We start from the raw sequence: 18,520 nt of genomic DNA on the forward strand, positions 1-18,520 counted from the left end.
TGTATCGGTTTTGAGCATTGGTCATCTATATTCGGAGATATTCCAAAATTCCTGGGCGGACCGACGCATAGCCATAACTCTCGTAATTATCTCTGGCTACAGATTTTTTCTCATATTCGGTTATTCGCTTTTCAAAACTAAACTTTGATGAAAGTCTATTGTGAAGAAATTAAACAAATCGGTGTAACTGTTTTTGAGCAATGAGCTTTTATGTTTTTGGTACCACTCTAGCCGTAACGAGATCTTGAAAACTTCTTAAAACATCATATTGAAATTTTATATGGGAAGTGTCGGTCCCCCAAGGAACACCGAAATATTTTTAAAACCAGTTGACCAATGGTCAATACCGACATAGATTCCAAAAGTAGAAGAGTTTATTGAGAAGTTGTGAAAAAATGGTGGAAAAATATAGAGAAACAGGAAAGTTATCGCGATTCAAATATTTTTTTGTGCTGAAAAAATGAAGCTGCCGGTAGAGGGGTCAAGCTAAATAATAGCAAACAAACTCATGAATATCTCTTCTGCTATCTGTCGAATTGAATTTCTCTCTTAAGCAAATTCCTTTATTATGGTTTGAAGAATGAGCTTTAACAATGGGATAATAAGTTTGTACTTACATTACAGTACAAGCGTGTTTGGAGCATACCTTAAAATTTCTTCATAGTAATTTCCATATAAACCTACATTGTCTTTGGGCCACCTTAAATCACCACTTAGAAAGCTGCGAATTTCACTGAACACTATTTTTATAGTAAGGATAGTAAGGAACATATGTGAGATTGAATTCTCAAACATTTTTTAATTTTAAACCGCCCTAATGTATATAAAAACATAGATAGGCAAATTCAAACATATGTGCAAGTCTCTCGAAATCAAACAAAAAAAAATTACTCTGGACCCCCCGACCGATTATTTTGGTTTAAGCAGCAAATGAACGCGAGAAACCTAGACTTAATTGTGGAGAAGTTTCAGACTTACCTATTTTTTTGCAATAAACTTGTTCTACGAAACACACCGTGTACTGTTTCAAAACAAAGTCTCGCTATTACTATTATAGTATTATTGTTTGAAATAATAAAAAAAATTATTAGCCCCAGGCTCCTCTTTCTTCATTTTTTTATTTTTTCGCTTAATTTATTTACATTATTTATTAACATGTTCTAGGTACCTGTGCCACTTTACAAATTACGAGATGAAATTAGCAGCTTGATTGCATTCTACTAAATTAGTATCCATGTTTATGTAGTCTTGTGTGTAACTGCAATCAATAAAAATAGCTAATTAGAATCAACATTTTAGAAAAAAATTGGTCATAACTTACCAAGAATTGTTTTGATAGTTTTTTTCAGATGTTCCAAACCGATTGATTTAACTTTTCTTGATGAACAGAAATTTTCTCCATGTCAAGTGTTTCAATAGATATTTCTGCGTCGGAAATTTCCACTTTTGCATCGTTCAGAGCAAAAAAACAAAAATGGCGGGTCACTAGACACACAAACAATGAAGATAATGGATCATTGAAGGTAGTTTTTGCAAGTGCTTACCGCATCAAAACAAAGGCGCCACTGTATAGCATAGCATAGCATAGCATAGACTGACTGTACATGTCAATGGTTGCTACTCCGTGATTGATCGGAACTGGTAAGAATTGCACTACGATCCAAATGAGTAAGGGATGGGAGTTTCCGCTTACTCTCGAAGTGCAATTTTAGCAGATCTAATATTATTGATCAATAACGGCGCCGGCCAAGTCCTTACAGTCAGTTGGGATCGGGAAGGAATGTTAGGGTGTAATGATCGTTGCTTCTAGAGACCGAGAATACCTCTGCATCTCCACAATCACCACGGGAAGGGTGTTTATTAGTGAGGGAGGAAAAGATCTGGGAGTCACCTCTGGTCGGTGATGCGATCCATGGACAAGGGCAAAACAAAGGCGCCACTGTATATGGGATTTTCCATTGTGAAAGCTTTGCTGTTGCTGACACACAAGACTACGGTGGCGCTATCTATGCTTTCCATAGCGGCCGTTATAGTTATTTTAATGATCCATTGAAACAAACATGCCTTACATTTGAAATGAAATGTGTTTTTGTTGTTTTTAAAATATTTCCGATTGAGAATGCCGTCCGTAAATTCAACAATATTTCCAATTTGTTTTAATAAAACCATTGTTGTTTTAACGCAATTTATTTCATTACAACAAATTGAAAGTGCTTGTTGAAAATAACAAAAATAATCCTTGTTTTGAATTGATGTCAATTCTCTGCGTGTACACAATGGGCAGGATGTATTTAGAGCTTTAGAATGCAACTTTAAACAAAAACTATCTTTCGGGCTGTCCATAAATTACGTAAGACAATTTTGGAGGTTTTTCAATCTACCCTCCCTCCATAATAAGATTTTTTGTATGAAAATTAAAAATAATTTGTATGGCGAGTAGAAATTTCATCTCGACATTTATAGGCAAATTTAATGCGCCACCAGCATAGAGGTCGCTAGGTAAGAAGGAGAGAAATGTCATTGAAAATGTTTGTTTACGTCCAAAATTCAATTTTTCGACCCAAAAATTAGCTCATAATCAATTAATTATTAAACTATTGGCATAATCATTTTGACCCTTTATTCTTGCGATACGCATGATTTCACAACAAATTTAGCCACAAACAAAGAATCCGGATGTTTATAACATATGTAGCCAAACACCAATTTTCCAATTTTATCCCACAAATCGTACATGAGCACTGACCGGATCTGTACATTTTGGAAGGTAAAAAAGTTTATTATGTTTTTCAATGCTCTCTGATCGTCTACAACATAACTATTTCGAGAAAAAGTGTAATATGTGTGCTCCTTCCTATGCTGCACACGGTGCGTTCTCAACCCAACCTCTTTTATGACGGTTCTCCTACTAGCCACCAGATGTCAAAGTGATCGTTCAGCTTTAAAAATATTAGCCTATTAAATAACATTTTTTCAAATGATTGTAATAAATTGATTAACTTTAATTTTGAACTAAATTTTACACGTTGCAAGGAAAATGTAATTCATGGATAAACTATTTTAAATAGAAGTTGCGTCAACATTTTGTTAATGTAACTTGCCTCGAATTTGTTGAATTTTATTTGTATTGTATTTGTATTGAGCAATGTTTGTAGCAGGTGAAAAACATTAACATTAATAACATTAATTTTTTTCTCAATCAACTTTGATATTGACCTGTAAGAAGTAGACTCCTGTCCAAGCTAAGCAAGCTTTTTCGAAAAAACGTTCATATTTACTGGGGGTTTTACTGAACTAATCGGCCTTTCATTATTCAACACGAATATGTTCTTATATTTGAAATGTCCAATTGAATACAAATTGATCGCATTTTAAAATTATGGCTGCTTCTTTTCGAAATAATGTTTTTAAAGTTCATTAATTTTGCATCTTTTGAACAAACTTTAAATACGCTCAAATGTGTAAAACTTTTTAATAGAAAAAATAAGAAATATTCACCTGAATTCTACCTGAAAGTTAGCCAAGAATCCTTATAATTTTTGACACTGTTATTTCAAAATCACACTATATTTGTTCTTATCATAAAAAATATTTTTTTTCGGTGTTTGTATTTAAAAAGTTAACCCAGACTTAAATTTCATTATCATCAGACCACAAAAATAATGACTTTAGTGACTTTTTGTGACCAGAAAAAAGTGACCAAGTCACTAAAAAGTGACTTGCTACCAGCTTTGGAAAGAATACTTCGAGTCATTGTTGAAAGGAGATGACGGAAGTGGATCTGGTAGCAGAATTCAAATCGATGATGATGGACAGGCTGTGGAACATTCAACGCTAGATGAGGTAAAGAAATCTATTAATGGGCTGAAGAACAACAAGGCTGCTGGAAAGGGCGAGCTCCCGGAACTTCTCAAACACGGAAGTGAGCAGCTGCACGAACTTTTTCGCCTTTCAAGGATATGGAAGGAAGAACAAATGCCTACTAGTTGGTTGGAGGGTCTCATTTGCCCTTTGTACAAGAAAGGTCATCGGCTGGAGTGCGCCAATTACCGAGGAATAATACTCCTTTATTCGGCGTATAAAATCAATTCTGTTCAACAGATTGAGACCGCATGAGGAGTCCTTTGTCGGCGAACATCTAGCTGGTTTTCGAGAGGGCCGATCAACGACGGATTAAATGTTTATCCTACGTCGAATCCTAGATAAATTCCGGGAGTGAAACTTGCAGACTCATCATCTGTTTGAAGATTTCAAATCAACGTACGATTCAGTGAAGAGAAACAAGTTGTGGCAAATTATATCCGACCATGGCTTTCCGGCGAAGTTGATTAGACTGGTTCGTGCAACGCTTGATGAATCGAAAACATGTGTGCGGGTGGTGGACGAGATTCCGTCAATCATCAACCTTAGGTGGATTGAAGTAGGGTGACGCTCTTACTAACTTGCTGGTCTAAAATAGCGCTGAACTAGATTTAGCGGACCAACAACTAGATTTAGCCGGATTTGGTCAGAATATTCCGAAACCGGTTCCGGTAGGGTGTGATGTGGACATTTTCATTTTCAGATCATCATATAGTGCCATCATGCGACAGCCCAAAAGTCATAATTTTTTCAAGATCAGCCCTGCACTCAGGCAAATAAATTAACGAATTTCATAAATTTTCCCTTATGAAGCATTGAAAAATGTATAAAAACCTATTTCAAAAGGCTATTATGGATTTCATACCGTTGAAATGATAACCATAATTGATAACATAGTTAATTATAATGAACGTTCACAAATTTCATTGCGCGCCTTATGATTTCCATTGCTGTCATTAGTCATTTCCTTAATGATACCATCTTTCATAAGGCTATTATAGATTTCATATTAGTCCAATGAAAACCATAATTGCGAAGCATGGTATACCTCATTGACGTATTTCAATTTCATTAAGCCACCTTATCAAGCTCATAGCTCTCATCAGTGTGAAAAACTCATAAGGTTGTTATTATGAAAATTTGCAAATGGAAGCATAATTGGACGCTGATTCATTTACTGAAGCATCATATTTTTTTTAGAATATTCTAAAAGGTAATATGTTGGTTATTTTTCAGATGATTTGAAATTAATACGGAATTGAATTTTCAGGTATAATTTCATTGACAGAACAGTCATTCGACTGGAGAGCAGCATGATCGTTGACATCCCACAAACTGCAGTCAACTTTTTTAGAAGTCTAGTTATGAGGAAGGAACTACGGCAATGGATAAAAAAAGACACCGACACGTTAATGCTTTCAGTGGACATTTTGCCCTTTGAAGAAAGCACCACACTAGACAACGGGCTAGCATGCAACGCCCAGTGGCACAGTCGAAACCATTTCTCACGAAAAGTTTTCCGCCCGAGGTGGGAATCGAACCCACACTCCTTAGCACGATGTGGCTAAATGCCTGGTGACACTAACCACACGGCTACGAAGCCCACAAGATGATAGTGAAAATAATAAAAAAAAACAAAGAAACAAATATACAGATTATTAAAAAGAGAGTAATGGTTCAATTCAATTGCATATTACATTAATATCTATTTTGCCTTGGAAAATGTATTATTATTTATCTTTATTTGAGTGGCTTTTCGCCCTTGGCGAGTTCGCCAATATGGAAAATGGCTTAACCAACGTTTAGAAATCGAATTTTCATTTTTCGCCGCATCACTGCTCGATATTCAATAGTACCATATAGTACTTTACTGCACAATACTGCATTATTATTCGAGCAGCAACATGACAAAATAGGTGGAAATTTGATTTCTGCACGTTAGGCAATCAATAACCTAATATTAAGTAAATTACCGCATTGGAAATTCTGTACATATTCAGAATGGAATGTATAGTCCACGAGGTATACAAAATGAATAAAGAAATAATAATTAGTGTTATAAAAAGTAATGTAGTTTATACTACTGAAAGAAGAAATTCTTAAAATATCATATCAATATTCATAAGGCTGTTTTATGCAATAATCAAGACACCACATTGGCATGATTCAGATCAATTCATAAGGTGAATCAATGAAATACACACCGATTTCTTGTGGCAAATAAACATAAGGGGAAACAATGGATATTCGAAGTACTTTTGCCTGAGTGTGGGAATTCGAGAACATTCCCAATCCGAAACAATCCTCGACCAGTAGGATTCAAACCCTTGCCCCTCAGCTTGGTCTTGCTGAATACCTGCGGGTTATTTCGCTATGGCTATATGGGAATTACCAGATTTAGATTTCCGATAATTATCTTCAGCAATTCTTCAATTTTTTTTCTGAAGATATTACTGGAGAAATCTCTGCAGGGATCTCAGAAGAATCCCTGGAGGAGTCACTGGAGAATTTTTTGTAGGAATCTCTGAAGGATTATCTAGGTAAATTGCTAAAGGAATAAATGAATGGTTACCTGGCCGAAGGGATCTCTGAGGGATTATCTGATTTACTTATCAAGGGACTCCCTGGAGGGATCTCTGGAGGAATACCTAGTGGAATATATGAAGAAATTCCTGTAGTAACCCTTGGAAGTATCCCTTGGAAGAATCCTTTTGTTTGGTTTTGCTGAAGAAGTCCGTAGAGGAATGAAGGAAATCTAAGAGTAGATTCAGTATTGTAGCTTTGAGTTCCGCCCTCATTGCATTATCCTTTAACATGTCAAAAAACAATGCAATTAGGGCGGAATTGTAAGGTGCAACACTCAATCTACTATTAGATTATCTTTGTTGAGATTCTGCTGACTATTTTGCATACATGACCTGAAACTGTATTTTTCAATTACATTAAAACAATGAGTTTTATGTTTATGAATGATTTTGCAAGGGTTGCTGAATCCATTGCCGTTTTCAGAAATATCATAGCACGTCTAGTTTTTGAGATATTGACTGTTGAAAATGCAAAAAAATGACTATTTCAGCCAACTTGCATGCAAGTTTGCCAGCTTGTAAGGTAATATATTGGCTTAATTTGCCACAGAATTCAAACTTTATGTGTATAACAATACTTATCATCAAAGTTTGTATTACTTTCGATACGGAAAAGTTATTTTTTGATGATTTGGAGAAGTGTTGTATTGTGCCATATAGAAGAAACGAAGAATTTTAAATGGAGCCTGCACTGCCCATAAAGGCATAACTGTCCCATATGGAAAAAGTAGGCATTGAGAAAATAGCGCTCAAAGTTTGAAGTTCGTCTTTTCATACAAATGTTAATAATTTTCTAGTACATTTTTACATTTCGTATTCGTTTAACACAACCGTTCAGATAACTTAGTTTGCTTCTATTGATCAGCAAAAAATATAAAAATAAACAGAATCCACGTTTTGCAGTTGCTATTTGGGTTCAAAGTTCATATAGAGACTGTTATGCCTTTATTTTTCAATATGGGACTGCATCAACTTCATATTTTTTCACAAGATTTTCAAACAAAGTGTGTTAATTATTATATGCATAATTGAGTATACATTAGAGTGATGCAAATTTTGAAATGTTTGCTCCCCTATGCTTAAACGATTTCAATTATGGTAAATAGCATCCTCCCAAAGTTTGAAGTGATTCGGAAGAAATTTGACTGTGCACACGCCATTTGAAGTTTATATGGAGATTACTATGGAAAACGACAATCTTTTGTGTTCAGCTCTCTATCTCTTCGTCATATTATTTTATGGAAAAGTGAACAAATTCTCCTAATGTAAAATCCTCCCAGCTACAACTTTGCCGAAAATCACTTTTTGATTGGACGCCAGGATAAATTGTTATTCATCATCATAAAGTTGGTTTGCATGTAGCATGCTTCACCAACTATTCGGCAGGCAACAGTGGTGCTCCTGGCGGGAAGAATAGATCAAGGTAATCCAGGCTACTATGTTCAACAACAAAACAGCAGTGTTGCTCTGAATGTAATTGAATGATCATCTCAGCATGATTTAGACTTTGTTATCAATAATAACAAATTATCCTTACGTCCCATCGCAATGTGGTCTTCGGCAAAGTTGTAGCTGGGAAGTTTTCACATGAGAGGACTGTGTTCACTTTTCCATAGATTATTATTACGAGCAGTTAGAGGACTGAACACAAAAGGTTTGCCTTTCCCATAGTAATTCCCATATAAACTTCAAACAGCGTGTGCACAACCAAATTTCTTCCGAATCGCTTCAAATTTTGGGAGGATCATTTTCATCATAATTGACATCGTTTAAGCATAGGGGAGAAAAAACTTCAAAATTTGCATCAGTCTAGTATACATTGATATATGGATGTTGCGATGAAAAAAAGTGTTGGTGCGAAAATCCATATGGGACAGTTATGCTTTTATGGGCAGTGCAAGCATGTTGAAAAAATCGGTTTAATCGAAATTTAATCGCGCAATTTCAATCAAATTATGTCTGAAATGAAAGTTCAAGTTCTATTTTGCATGTTTGGTGGATTAGATTACAAAAAAAGTTTGATAAATTGTACTTTAAATTTCATGTAAACATTAATAAAACCAGTGTTTTATACAACTTTGGCGACCTGTAGCTAAAAATTGTGACGTGCTAGAACTTTTCTGAGAATGGCACCAGATTCAGCAACCCCAAATCTACTAGAGACACATAATTTGATCCTTGAGACACGCAAAAATGTCATTTTTGTTACGCTGTGTAATGATTGAAATCGTCCTTTCTAACAAATTTCTACTCATTAGATGCAAATTTGTTGCTAAAAATGAAGATTTTCTATTCGTGGAACAGGTAGATTTGAGGCTAGGGAATCGCCACTGGTATCTAGATATACAATGAAGCCTAGTCATCACCTCTGATTTCAGATTCTAAGACGGAACTATTTAGGTTATCGAAATACAGAAAAAAAATGTATCTGCTTTTTATATTTCCCTAAAAAAATGCTTAAAATACTATTTCAAAATATTCTAGCAAAGCAAATAATCAAACAGAAAACCAGCAACCTATATATTTAAAAATAAAACATCGGGCTATAGGTACTACAAAAAAGACTAGCTTTCTTCATTTTACAGTGCTCAATGAGAAGACGTTAATTTCCTTTTGTAAGTTTTTTGATGATGAACTGTACAATTGTAGGTATTTAACCAATTAGTTCGCGATTTTTTTTGTCAAAATTTGATAAATCCGCGATTTTTGCGTCAGTTTTTTTTTCTTTATTATTGAGATTTTCAGCCCTCTACGATAATCGCGAAACAGCCCTGAAAGTGTAAAATTATCCCCATATGCAATGATATAGGGGGTGTCCATTCTGCCCGGCTGTTGATACTGCCCCCGGTACCCCTACTTGGAGCTACATAGTGACATAAAGTAGTATTGATCGACACAATTTTATAACAAACATTAGAACACATCTTAAGGAAACTTCAGCAAATACTTGAAATAAATTCTGATGCAATTCCTGGTGGTAATCATAAAAAATACATGCCAAAATACGAACAGTTATACTTGTCGTAATGTCATGAGGAATTCTCAAAAAATCTTAGAAATATCTTTAGAGAAATTTTCATGTGTTACGTTAATCTTTATCAAACCTTTTTCTAGGCATAGCTTTTCAAAGTTCATTTTCTCACTCGTTACCAGTCCTGGAATCAGCGCCACTCGACAGACCCATGTTATACATTTGTTGAGCGATAAACAGACATCGAAGGAATGTTCGATTCGAATAAATATTTATCGGATATTTTTCCCTTAAATTAAAGGAATCTGGTGCACTGATGGTACTTTCAAGCTTGGTCAAGGAATTTCTTTTTTTTGTGTGGTATTCAGTTGGAGCTGCCTGACAGCTTAACTTGTCACTTGGTCTGGCTTTTGCCAAGTTTCCCCTCTACCAGGACCAATACTCAGACGGACTAGGCTATGGTGCCCACATGAGCACTGTTTTTTATTCGTATTGTGACGTGGTAGTTTTTGAAAAATATCCATATTTCCTTGCTTCTGAGAAAAGGAAGTTTGTAAAAATCAGCAGCTCCATCAGAATTTGTTTGAAATAGTAGTGTAGTAGTGTCATTACTAATACTGTCTAGTCGAAATGGTTTTGCATAATTTGTCATTTAAGTGCTGTTCTGATTACTCTTGTTTTTTACGTAAGATTAGAGTCTTAAATGTCAATTGTCGTGAAGTCTTAACAAAATTAGGCTGTTTAGTAGAAGTTCTAGTTAATTTCATTTTTATTTTTAAAAGTATTTATTGGTCATTACGTTCATTTATTACAAAAAAAGTCACTTTCCTTGTCTGTTCAACAATTTCTCGAACTTAGCAAGTGAACCCTAATGATCGATCTCAGCGTCTTACTTTCCATCCATTTCCAGTCATTTTTATAGTGAATATTTAAGGGTAAAGTTACCTTAGGCTTCTATAACAGTCTCCTACAAGATTCACTTTTCGGTGGCAAGTGCAATGCTTCACAACGCCTACTTTCTACTTGTAAATTTTTCGAAAATGAAGCTGAAATTAGATTGTTTATACCATTGTTACAAAAGAGGTATTCCTTGTTATGGTAATGTAAAAACCATATTAAAATAAGATCTACTAAAGAGAATCTACTAGTCATTTTCCTCAGAGTTATATTCCCTACGTCGTATATGATAACGATGTATCTAGCTAGCTAATAGTAAGAGTGGCTACGGATCATTCTGGTTAGCAAAAGGCAAACTGTTCGTCGCTAATAGTATTAATGTCCACTTCGAATAAATTAATTATTTGCAATGGGCATCAATGCTATCAACGACGCAGAACGTCCGTTGAATCACATCCGAGATATTAGTGCGTCTATGCCTTATAAATTATGACGCGGCTTTAAGCAAAAATGCCAAAATGTGATATCACCACTACAGGTTACGCCTTTGGTGTCCATCTAATGGGCTAATGGATTGTGCCCTCCCATCGCGGCAATGTCGCATAACCAAGGGGAGGGAGCTTGGTCAAGGAATTTTTTGATTGCTTATGTCAAGCCCCTTTTAGCTGTTAACTCTAGTTACACTAATGCATAATGGGTCAAAGATCTTTGGAAGAAAATCGAAAATACGTTCACAGGTCACTGAGAACCAACTGCTTGAACATTTAGCCAATCACAGTATTCCACGTAAAGTTTTTGGAAGGTTTAAGATAAATCATTACTCACCCTTTCAATGAAGATAACGAAAAACCACTTCAGCGAATATAGCACGGAATCGACTCCGTGTTTGTCTAAATGCTTCTTAACTTTTGGCATACATTTGGTCAGGATTTTGTCATGGTGTTGCAGGAACCGCATCAGCTTGGGAAAGCCTTCCACATACAGCCCATGCATGGCGTACCGTTCATTGGACAGCAGCGCATTCAACGCCCAGAACGTGTCCTCCTCATCGAAGTACATCAGCAGCACGCCGGCCACCGTCGACATGCCCTGGCAGTAGCCCACCTCCATGTTGTACATACTATAGGCGGCCAGCACCCGGAACAGGCTTTGCTGCTTCACGCTGTACCGCTCGCGGTAGTTGATATGATTGCGAAACTGCCGGTTCACATCGAAATCTATCTGCCGAATGTCCGGACTGTACTGCCGGGCAAATTTAAGCATCTTGTCGTAAACTCCGACGTTCTCTGCCAGCGTCTGGTCCAGATTCAGAAGCAACTTCCAAATGGCCGCCCTTAACCGATCGGGGATACCTTTCATTACCCTCCTTTGGAGACGTTCCTTCGTTTCGGCGCTCGTCCAGTTGTTCCTCATTTTTAGCCATTTTTTCGTACGTTCAATTTCGATCTGCTTCCGACGAGCCGCCTCGATGTCGTCTCGATATAGCTGTTCCTTCTCCGGGTGCAGAAACCCATACCGATCCGCTTGGGTGTAAATCTCAAAAGCCGGATCATCCCATGCGTCAATGTCTATGTTCTTTCGCCCTCGATCGTACCGCTTGAAAATTGCTTCCCGTTCGGCATTTGCACGCTCCAGCAGAATTCTCTTCTCGGTCAATTCTTCCTCGGTCATCATTTTTCGCTGATTTGCGTTGGCGGGGGCCTACCTGTACCGGTTGCCCTCAGGGGAAACCAATTTAACTGAAGTATGTGCGATTCTGAACAGCATCACCGCTCCATTGAACATCTTTCTTCCATTTGTCGTCGTTCGCTATTCCCAGCACCGAACCATGTGCTAATTATCGGAAATCTTTTCCTCGTCGTTTCCTCTCTTGTAGGTACCTCGCGTCGGTGTTTACCGGCAAGCAATCAGCTGTAACAAGAAGAGAGAAAAAATATCCGATAAATATTTATTCGAATCGAACATTCCTTCGATGTCTGTTTATCGCTCAACAAATGTATAACATGGGTCTGTCGAGTGGCGCTGATTCCAGGACTGGTAACGAGTGAGAATAGGAACTTTAGAGAAGTCATGCCTGGAAAAAGGTTTGATAAAGATTAACTTAACACATTAAAATTTCTCTAAAGATATTTCTAAGATTTTTTGAGAATTCCTCATGACATTATGACAAGTATAACTGTTCGTATTTTGGCATGTATTTTTTATGAATGCCACCAGGAATTTCATCAGAATTTATTTCAAGTATTTGCTGAAGTTTCCTTAAGATATTACTCTAAACAATTCGTCAAGACTTCCTATAGCGATTCTTTTATGGACTTCTTGGAAAAGTCCTCCAAGAATTTCGTTCAAGATACTCAACTTAGGACTTTTCTAAGGAATCTACCGGTTAAATTATTATACCTCCTACGATATTTCACCATCATCACTTTCGCGCCAGATATCTATTCTTAAGGCAGTGGCGCCTATATGAGACCCAAGACGTCTTTGGTAGGACAGTCAAAAGATTGTTCTACCCATGATTCAATAAGAAGTGACATCAGTCCAGCAGAAGTTTTGCAGCCAATTCTGTAAATGTTGTTGGATAAATTTTCGTGGGCATTCTTGGAAGTAATTATTGAAAAAAAAATGGATTATCCATGGAGAACTATCAGGAGATTCTTGAAGAATCGTTGGAAGAATTAATGGAATATACTGGCCATTACACGGATAAAAATCTGATTCCCACACCATGATTTACAAGTCATAAAATTCATAAATTGGTTAGGCCGTGATATCAGGACGACAAATCATGACTCCTGGAGTCATAATCATGATTCTTCATAAACGTAACATCCAGAGCGACAACACAAAGGAGTGCACTTTGCTTCAAGTCATTCGCATCGATCACCCATCATTCAACACCAGTGCTTCCCAAAGTGAGCGAATTTGTAAAACTAAATTTGGGGGGCGAAAATGCTAAAAAAGGGGCGAAAGCGAGAGCAATTGAAAAACAAATATAGAATCAAAGTTTGTAAGAGACAACTAACTAACTGTTTTAATGATAGCATATACATCTGACGACGAATTTATTTTACACTTAACTATTTCATAGATTCTTTACTCTAAACACGCTCGTTTTTAAATTATGATAGACAAATTTGACGATTGTCATTGAGATCTGAATGATTTTTGCTAAAAAAAAATATTTGATGCATTTTGAAAGCAGAAACTTTTGACAATGTTTGAAATTTAGTTATAAGGCCAAAGTAAAGTTTGGCGACTTTTTGTTAGGGGATCTTTAGAATGAGGCAGATTTCTCACGCATTTGATAAACTTGTCATTTTGATATTTTGTGGACACGCATACTAATCAGTATTTATAGTACAAACCATTTTATAAAAAAAATGTGACTTTGATAGACGAAAATCGGGTTCTAAAGATGAAATCTCTGAATCCCATATACGTAAATCATCCTACTTGATAATAGGCCTGAGTGACATAAAATTGCATGGATCAAAGCTTTGAAACATCTAAATTAAACGTTACATATAAGTAAAAGATGAATTGAAAAAAGTTTGTTTTTTTTCTTATATTTTGTAAATAGATTGAACTGTTTTCAGAACAGACGAAAACGTATTACCCAATTTTCGATAAAATTATTAACTTAAGAAACATTAAAAAAAGACAAAAAAAACAGAAAGTGAGCTTAACATTTTTTGTTGATCGCACATAAACCAGGATAGATTTGTTGATACAAAAACAATTTATGCATATGATACATATGACTCTTTAACTGATATACAAGTAGAAGATACTCTTCTTGGGGTATTTTTATAGAAGCATTATGCTGATTGACTGCTATACCCTTTTAAATTTGAACAATTTTTGGTATACTTATGATGATATATTGATCAATACTAGCGTACAACGTAAGTATAACGCTTAATACAAATGTTGAAATTTCATATCAGGGGGGCGATTCTGAAAAATATTGGTCTCAAGGGGGCGAAAGTCAAAAAAGTTTGGGAAACACTATTCAACACGATAGATTGGTACTGTGGTAAAGTACGTGGCTCTCAATCAGAAGGTTCTTGGTTTGAATCTTGCTCTACCAAATTTTGTTTTTGTTTTTGTTTTCATTTTATCGGGTTGACCGACAGAAATATAAACAGATCCGAAATGGATGCGCGTATCATGATTTTCGAGCATTCGATGCATGATTTCGAGCACTCAGCTGCAACTTGTGTCGCGTTAGGACAATGTGACTCACGATATCGTGAGTCCAAATCATGGTGTATTTTCATAAGATGAAAACACACTGGAATCATGATAAAAGGGTGCATAATCATGATTTTGGATTCTGATTTCTACCCGTGACCAGTCGCATCATATAGTGAGTATACGCATCTTGAATAAAGCTCGATAGTTAAACAAATGGGTTCTATTCCGTTAGGCCAAATGCCGTTAGGCCGAAAGGGTCGTTAAGCAGAAAGGGTCATTAGGCCGAAAATGGCCGATAGCTCTAATGAACCGTAAGGTCGAATGGGTAACTAACAGGGATAGATCAGGACAAATTGCATTACCTAAAAGCCGCCGAACGAATTTCCAGGTCGAATGAATTATCTGTCACTAGATCAGGATAATTTGTATTATCCAGAAGCCCAATGAGCGGTATGAATAAAATGTAGTAAAGTTGAGTTTACTACAATATCGGTAGTAAACGCTATATAGGGAACACGAGTGGAACATGTTTGTGTCATTTCTCTTTCTACACCTTTCGAACATACTACAAACAGCTACAAGCAACGCGTTGCTATGAATAAAGGTAGCATTTACTATAAAGCTACTGGTAGTTAGCTTCAGAGGTTGCTACTCATGCTTTGAGATTGTTGAATTGAATGGGAAAACGATGTCAGCTTTGATATTTCGAAAGTTGTTTTGAGATTTCCGTAGAAATTTTGATATTTCGGAAAGAATTTTGAGATTCTGGTAAGGAATTTAGAATTTATTTGAGAGATCTGGTATTCTTTTTGGCGTTACGTCCCAACTGGGACAGAGCCTATTTCTCAGCTTAATTTTCTTATGAGTACTTACACAATTTTTAAATGCGGGCTTTCAACGTCAATTGACCATTTTGCATGTGAATATCGTGTGGCAGGTAGGAATATACTCATTACGATAATTATGTTCAATCTAGCATTACGATTATTATGTTGTTTCTAAGGAATTCTCAGATGTCGGATGGATTTCAGCTTATTAAAAAGTAATTTTTAATTTTATGTAAGAATGACTGACTAACTGACATCTAAGATTCCCTAATTTCCTTTGGAATCCAAGATTTGTTATAACAATTCTGGGATTCTGGAAGCCACTCTGGGATTCTTTTGGGAATATTGTAAGTCCGGTATTTGATCTGGCTATTAATCTTTTGAAATTATTCGGGTGTCTTCAAGAAGGTATTTCTGAAAGAATCGCTGAGATTTCAGTGAGATTCCTGCAAACTCTGGTCCGAATCTTTGGAATTCTTGTAAACTTTAGATCCCTTTGATTTCCAGTTCCGTTGGGATTTCAGAGGAAATCTTCAATTATAGTATTAACCTTAAAATATCTGAATGTAAGAATGTAAAAGAAAATCTCTAATTCAACCACTATTGTGAGAATCTATTTTTATTTCTAAGAATTCCAGGGATACTACCAGGAAACCTACTGAAATAACAAGAATACCACAGAAATACTAAGAATACCATATCCATCATCTGAGTTCAACATGCTGTTTTTTTAATTCACAGAGGAAGCTCAAAATTCTACCGCTATTTCATCAAATTCTCAGTATTGGAATCTTGAAAATGATAGGAACTTTATAATTCCACAATTGCTGTAATCTCAAGATTCCGTCATAGGATACAGAAACTCTCAGAAAAATCTTTGTAATCATCATCATAAAATTCACATGAACATAAAGTGAATGCTAGATTTATCGCAAATTTATACTTCAAATCGTGTAAAATTACATATGTAATTTACATGAATTAGTGTCCATGCTCGATTACGCGATGTATAGCGGAAATGTAGTAATATTCATATTTTCACACGATTTGTCGTGTGAATAAGCGACAAATTTGGCATATATGCTCGATTTTATTGATTTTAGATGTCCCTCTAAATGGAATTTTCTTAACGTGCAGCATCCCTCTGCACTCTGAATAGATTTTTTTTAACGTGTAGCATCAGTCACTGCTTATGTTCGAAAGTAGTAGGTACTACATGTTCGAAAGGTTTTTTATTCAAACCAAAAGTGTAGTAAATTTGTGGATATTGTTTTTGAGTAGATGCTACATGTAGTAAAGTTCAACGGTTTTTATTCATACCGCCCAATATCTGCTGTGATACATAACTAGAAAGAACAACCCTTGATTAAAAGAAAGAAAAAAACACTGATGAATGTGTTAGCCATTTGAAAAAAATAGTAAGACCCTTTCGGCCGAACGACTCTTTCGGCCTAACGAACTGCGCCTAATGAAATATACTGGTCATGACCAGTTGCATCATATAGTGAGTATACGCATCTTGAATAAAACTCGCTAGTTAACACTTCAGTTGTCGCGCTGTTGTCGCTTTTCGTTCACAAACAACAGTAGCGTTGTTCTGACGGTGTCAAACCTCGCGACGACTGGAAGGTTAAATAAATGACGGGGTTGATGGTCCAACGGCTACCGGGTCATGGGTTCAATTCCAGGCCCGTCCATTTCATCCTCGTACTTTATAGTTGTATATTTCCATTTCCTTCTGTCTTCCACTCCTTATATATCACAGTTGATCTATCACAGTCCAAAGCATTTGCTAGAACCCGAGACGGACAAAAAACCGTTTCCCTACGCTTCTATTCTCCCGCCTTTCCTTACGCCTGATACATAGGCGGTCTGCTAACCAAACAGCAAGCCTCTCTGCCATAAAAAAATATACCAGCCCTACACCTTCCAGTATGAACTGGCGTAGACGCAGTGGTATACTGTGGGAGCTAGTTTAATGCATCATCAATTCCTCCCCTTTCCCCTAATTGGTCTGCATTCTGACGTGGCAGGCGCAGCTTATCTGGCGATACTGGAGTAGCAACCACGGGCGGCCAATCAAGCTCAAGCTCAAGCGAGTTACACAAAGTACGAGCGTACTGCTGTTTGAGATGACCGATGGCTCGACCGTCCTGGAACATTTTTTTGGCAATTTTTTGAGCAACATAGGGCAGCGAGAGCCAAATCCGGCGCAGAAAGAAAAGGCAGTACGAATAGAGTGTAGGGTCGATATTCCCTTAGTGGGCAGTCCCCTATAGTCGCACTAGTGGCTTTTACGGCCGTTTTGCTATAAATCTTTTCAAAACATTTTTTGACTTGAAGGTCAGGAGCTGTTTATCTAAGTACCATTGATACACAGCTTGATTTTGTTAAAAAAAATGATCGAAACAATTAGTTTTGCTTAAAATTTGAGCTCTCTTGCGCCTATAGTAAACCTATTGTTCCTATAGTAGCACTACTGAGAGAAACTATTTTTTATTATACGAAATAATTGATGAATAAACCTTTTTTTGTTACATCAAACGAAAGCTTTTGATCCACACTTTGTAGGAAAAATATAAAAGTTTTGTAAAAATACGGTTTTGATAAATATTTTGCCACGGCGTTGCTAGTGCTACTATAGGAACAGAAATTAGAAATAGTGCTACTATAGGCACATGGATTCCTATAGTGACACATGCGATAATAAATACAAACATACAAGTTTTCGTAGTTTTCATGTTTTTCCCACAAAACCAAGATAAAAAGCTTTCAGATGATGTGAAAATATTGACGCTAGCGTTATTTTTCTATTTTATACGAATGTTTGTTCTTAGCTATGCGGCTATTGGTACATCGACCCTAATAGATGAAGCTCAAGATACCATGAAACGGAACGATATGCGGAGATTTTATGCAGCAGCCAATGGCGCGCGACACAATACCGTACCAGTGCCCGCCATGTGCAATTATCAGGAAGGGAATTTACTGACCGATAAAACGGCATTTTCAGCAATTGTTGGACATTGAAAATGGAAAGCGGGAATGGTAGCGAGAAACAGAATGAACATAGATGATGACGATCAAGCTGTGGACCCACCAACCATAGGATAGGTTAGAAAGGCTATCAGCGAGCTAAAGAACTGTAAGGCGGCTGGGAAGGACGAGATCCCGGTCGA

The 18,520-nt window shown here is 36.5% G+C and overlaps 1 protein-coding gene across 11 annotated transcripts in view; it reads right to left on the minus strand.

The window, feature by feature from the left end:
• Positions 1 to 18,520, minus strand: part of LOC5572317 (USP6 N-terminal-like protein) — a 70,504-nt gene that overhangs the window by 26,464 nt on the left and 25,520 nt on the right. For all 11 annotated transcript variants that reach the window (XR_002502326.1, XR_002502325.1, XM_021853426.1 and 8 more), the window contains one exon: positions 11,140 to 12,225. Coding sequence is in view for 9 of the 11 variants with exons in the window: in XM_021853426.1 (XP_021709118.1) it covers positions 11,140 to 11,988 (849 nt within the window). In the remaining 2 variants the exon portion in view is untranslated. The remainder of the gene's footprint in view (positions 1 to 11,139; positions 12,226 to 18,520) is intronic.

Source organism: Aedes aegypti, chromosome 3 (assembly GCF_002204515.2).
Source record: "Aedes aegypti strain LVP_AGWG chromosome 3, AaegL5.0 Primary Assembly, whole genome shotgun sequence".
Taxonomy (NCBI): Eukaryota; Metazoa; Arthropoda; class Insecta; order Diptera; family Culicidae; genus Aedes; species Aedes aegypti.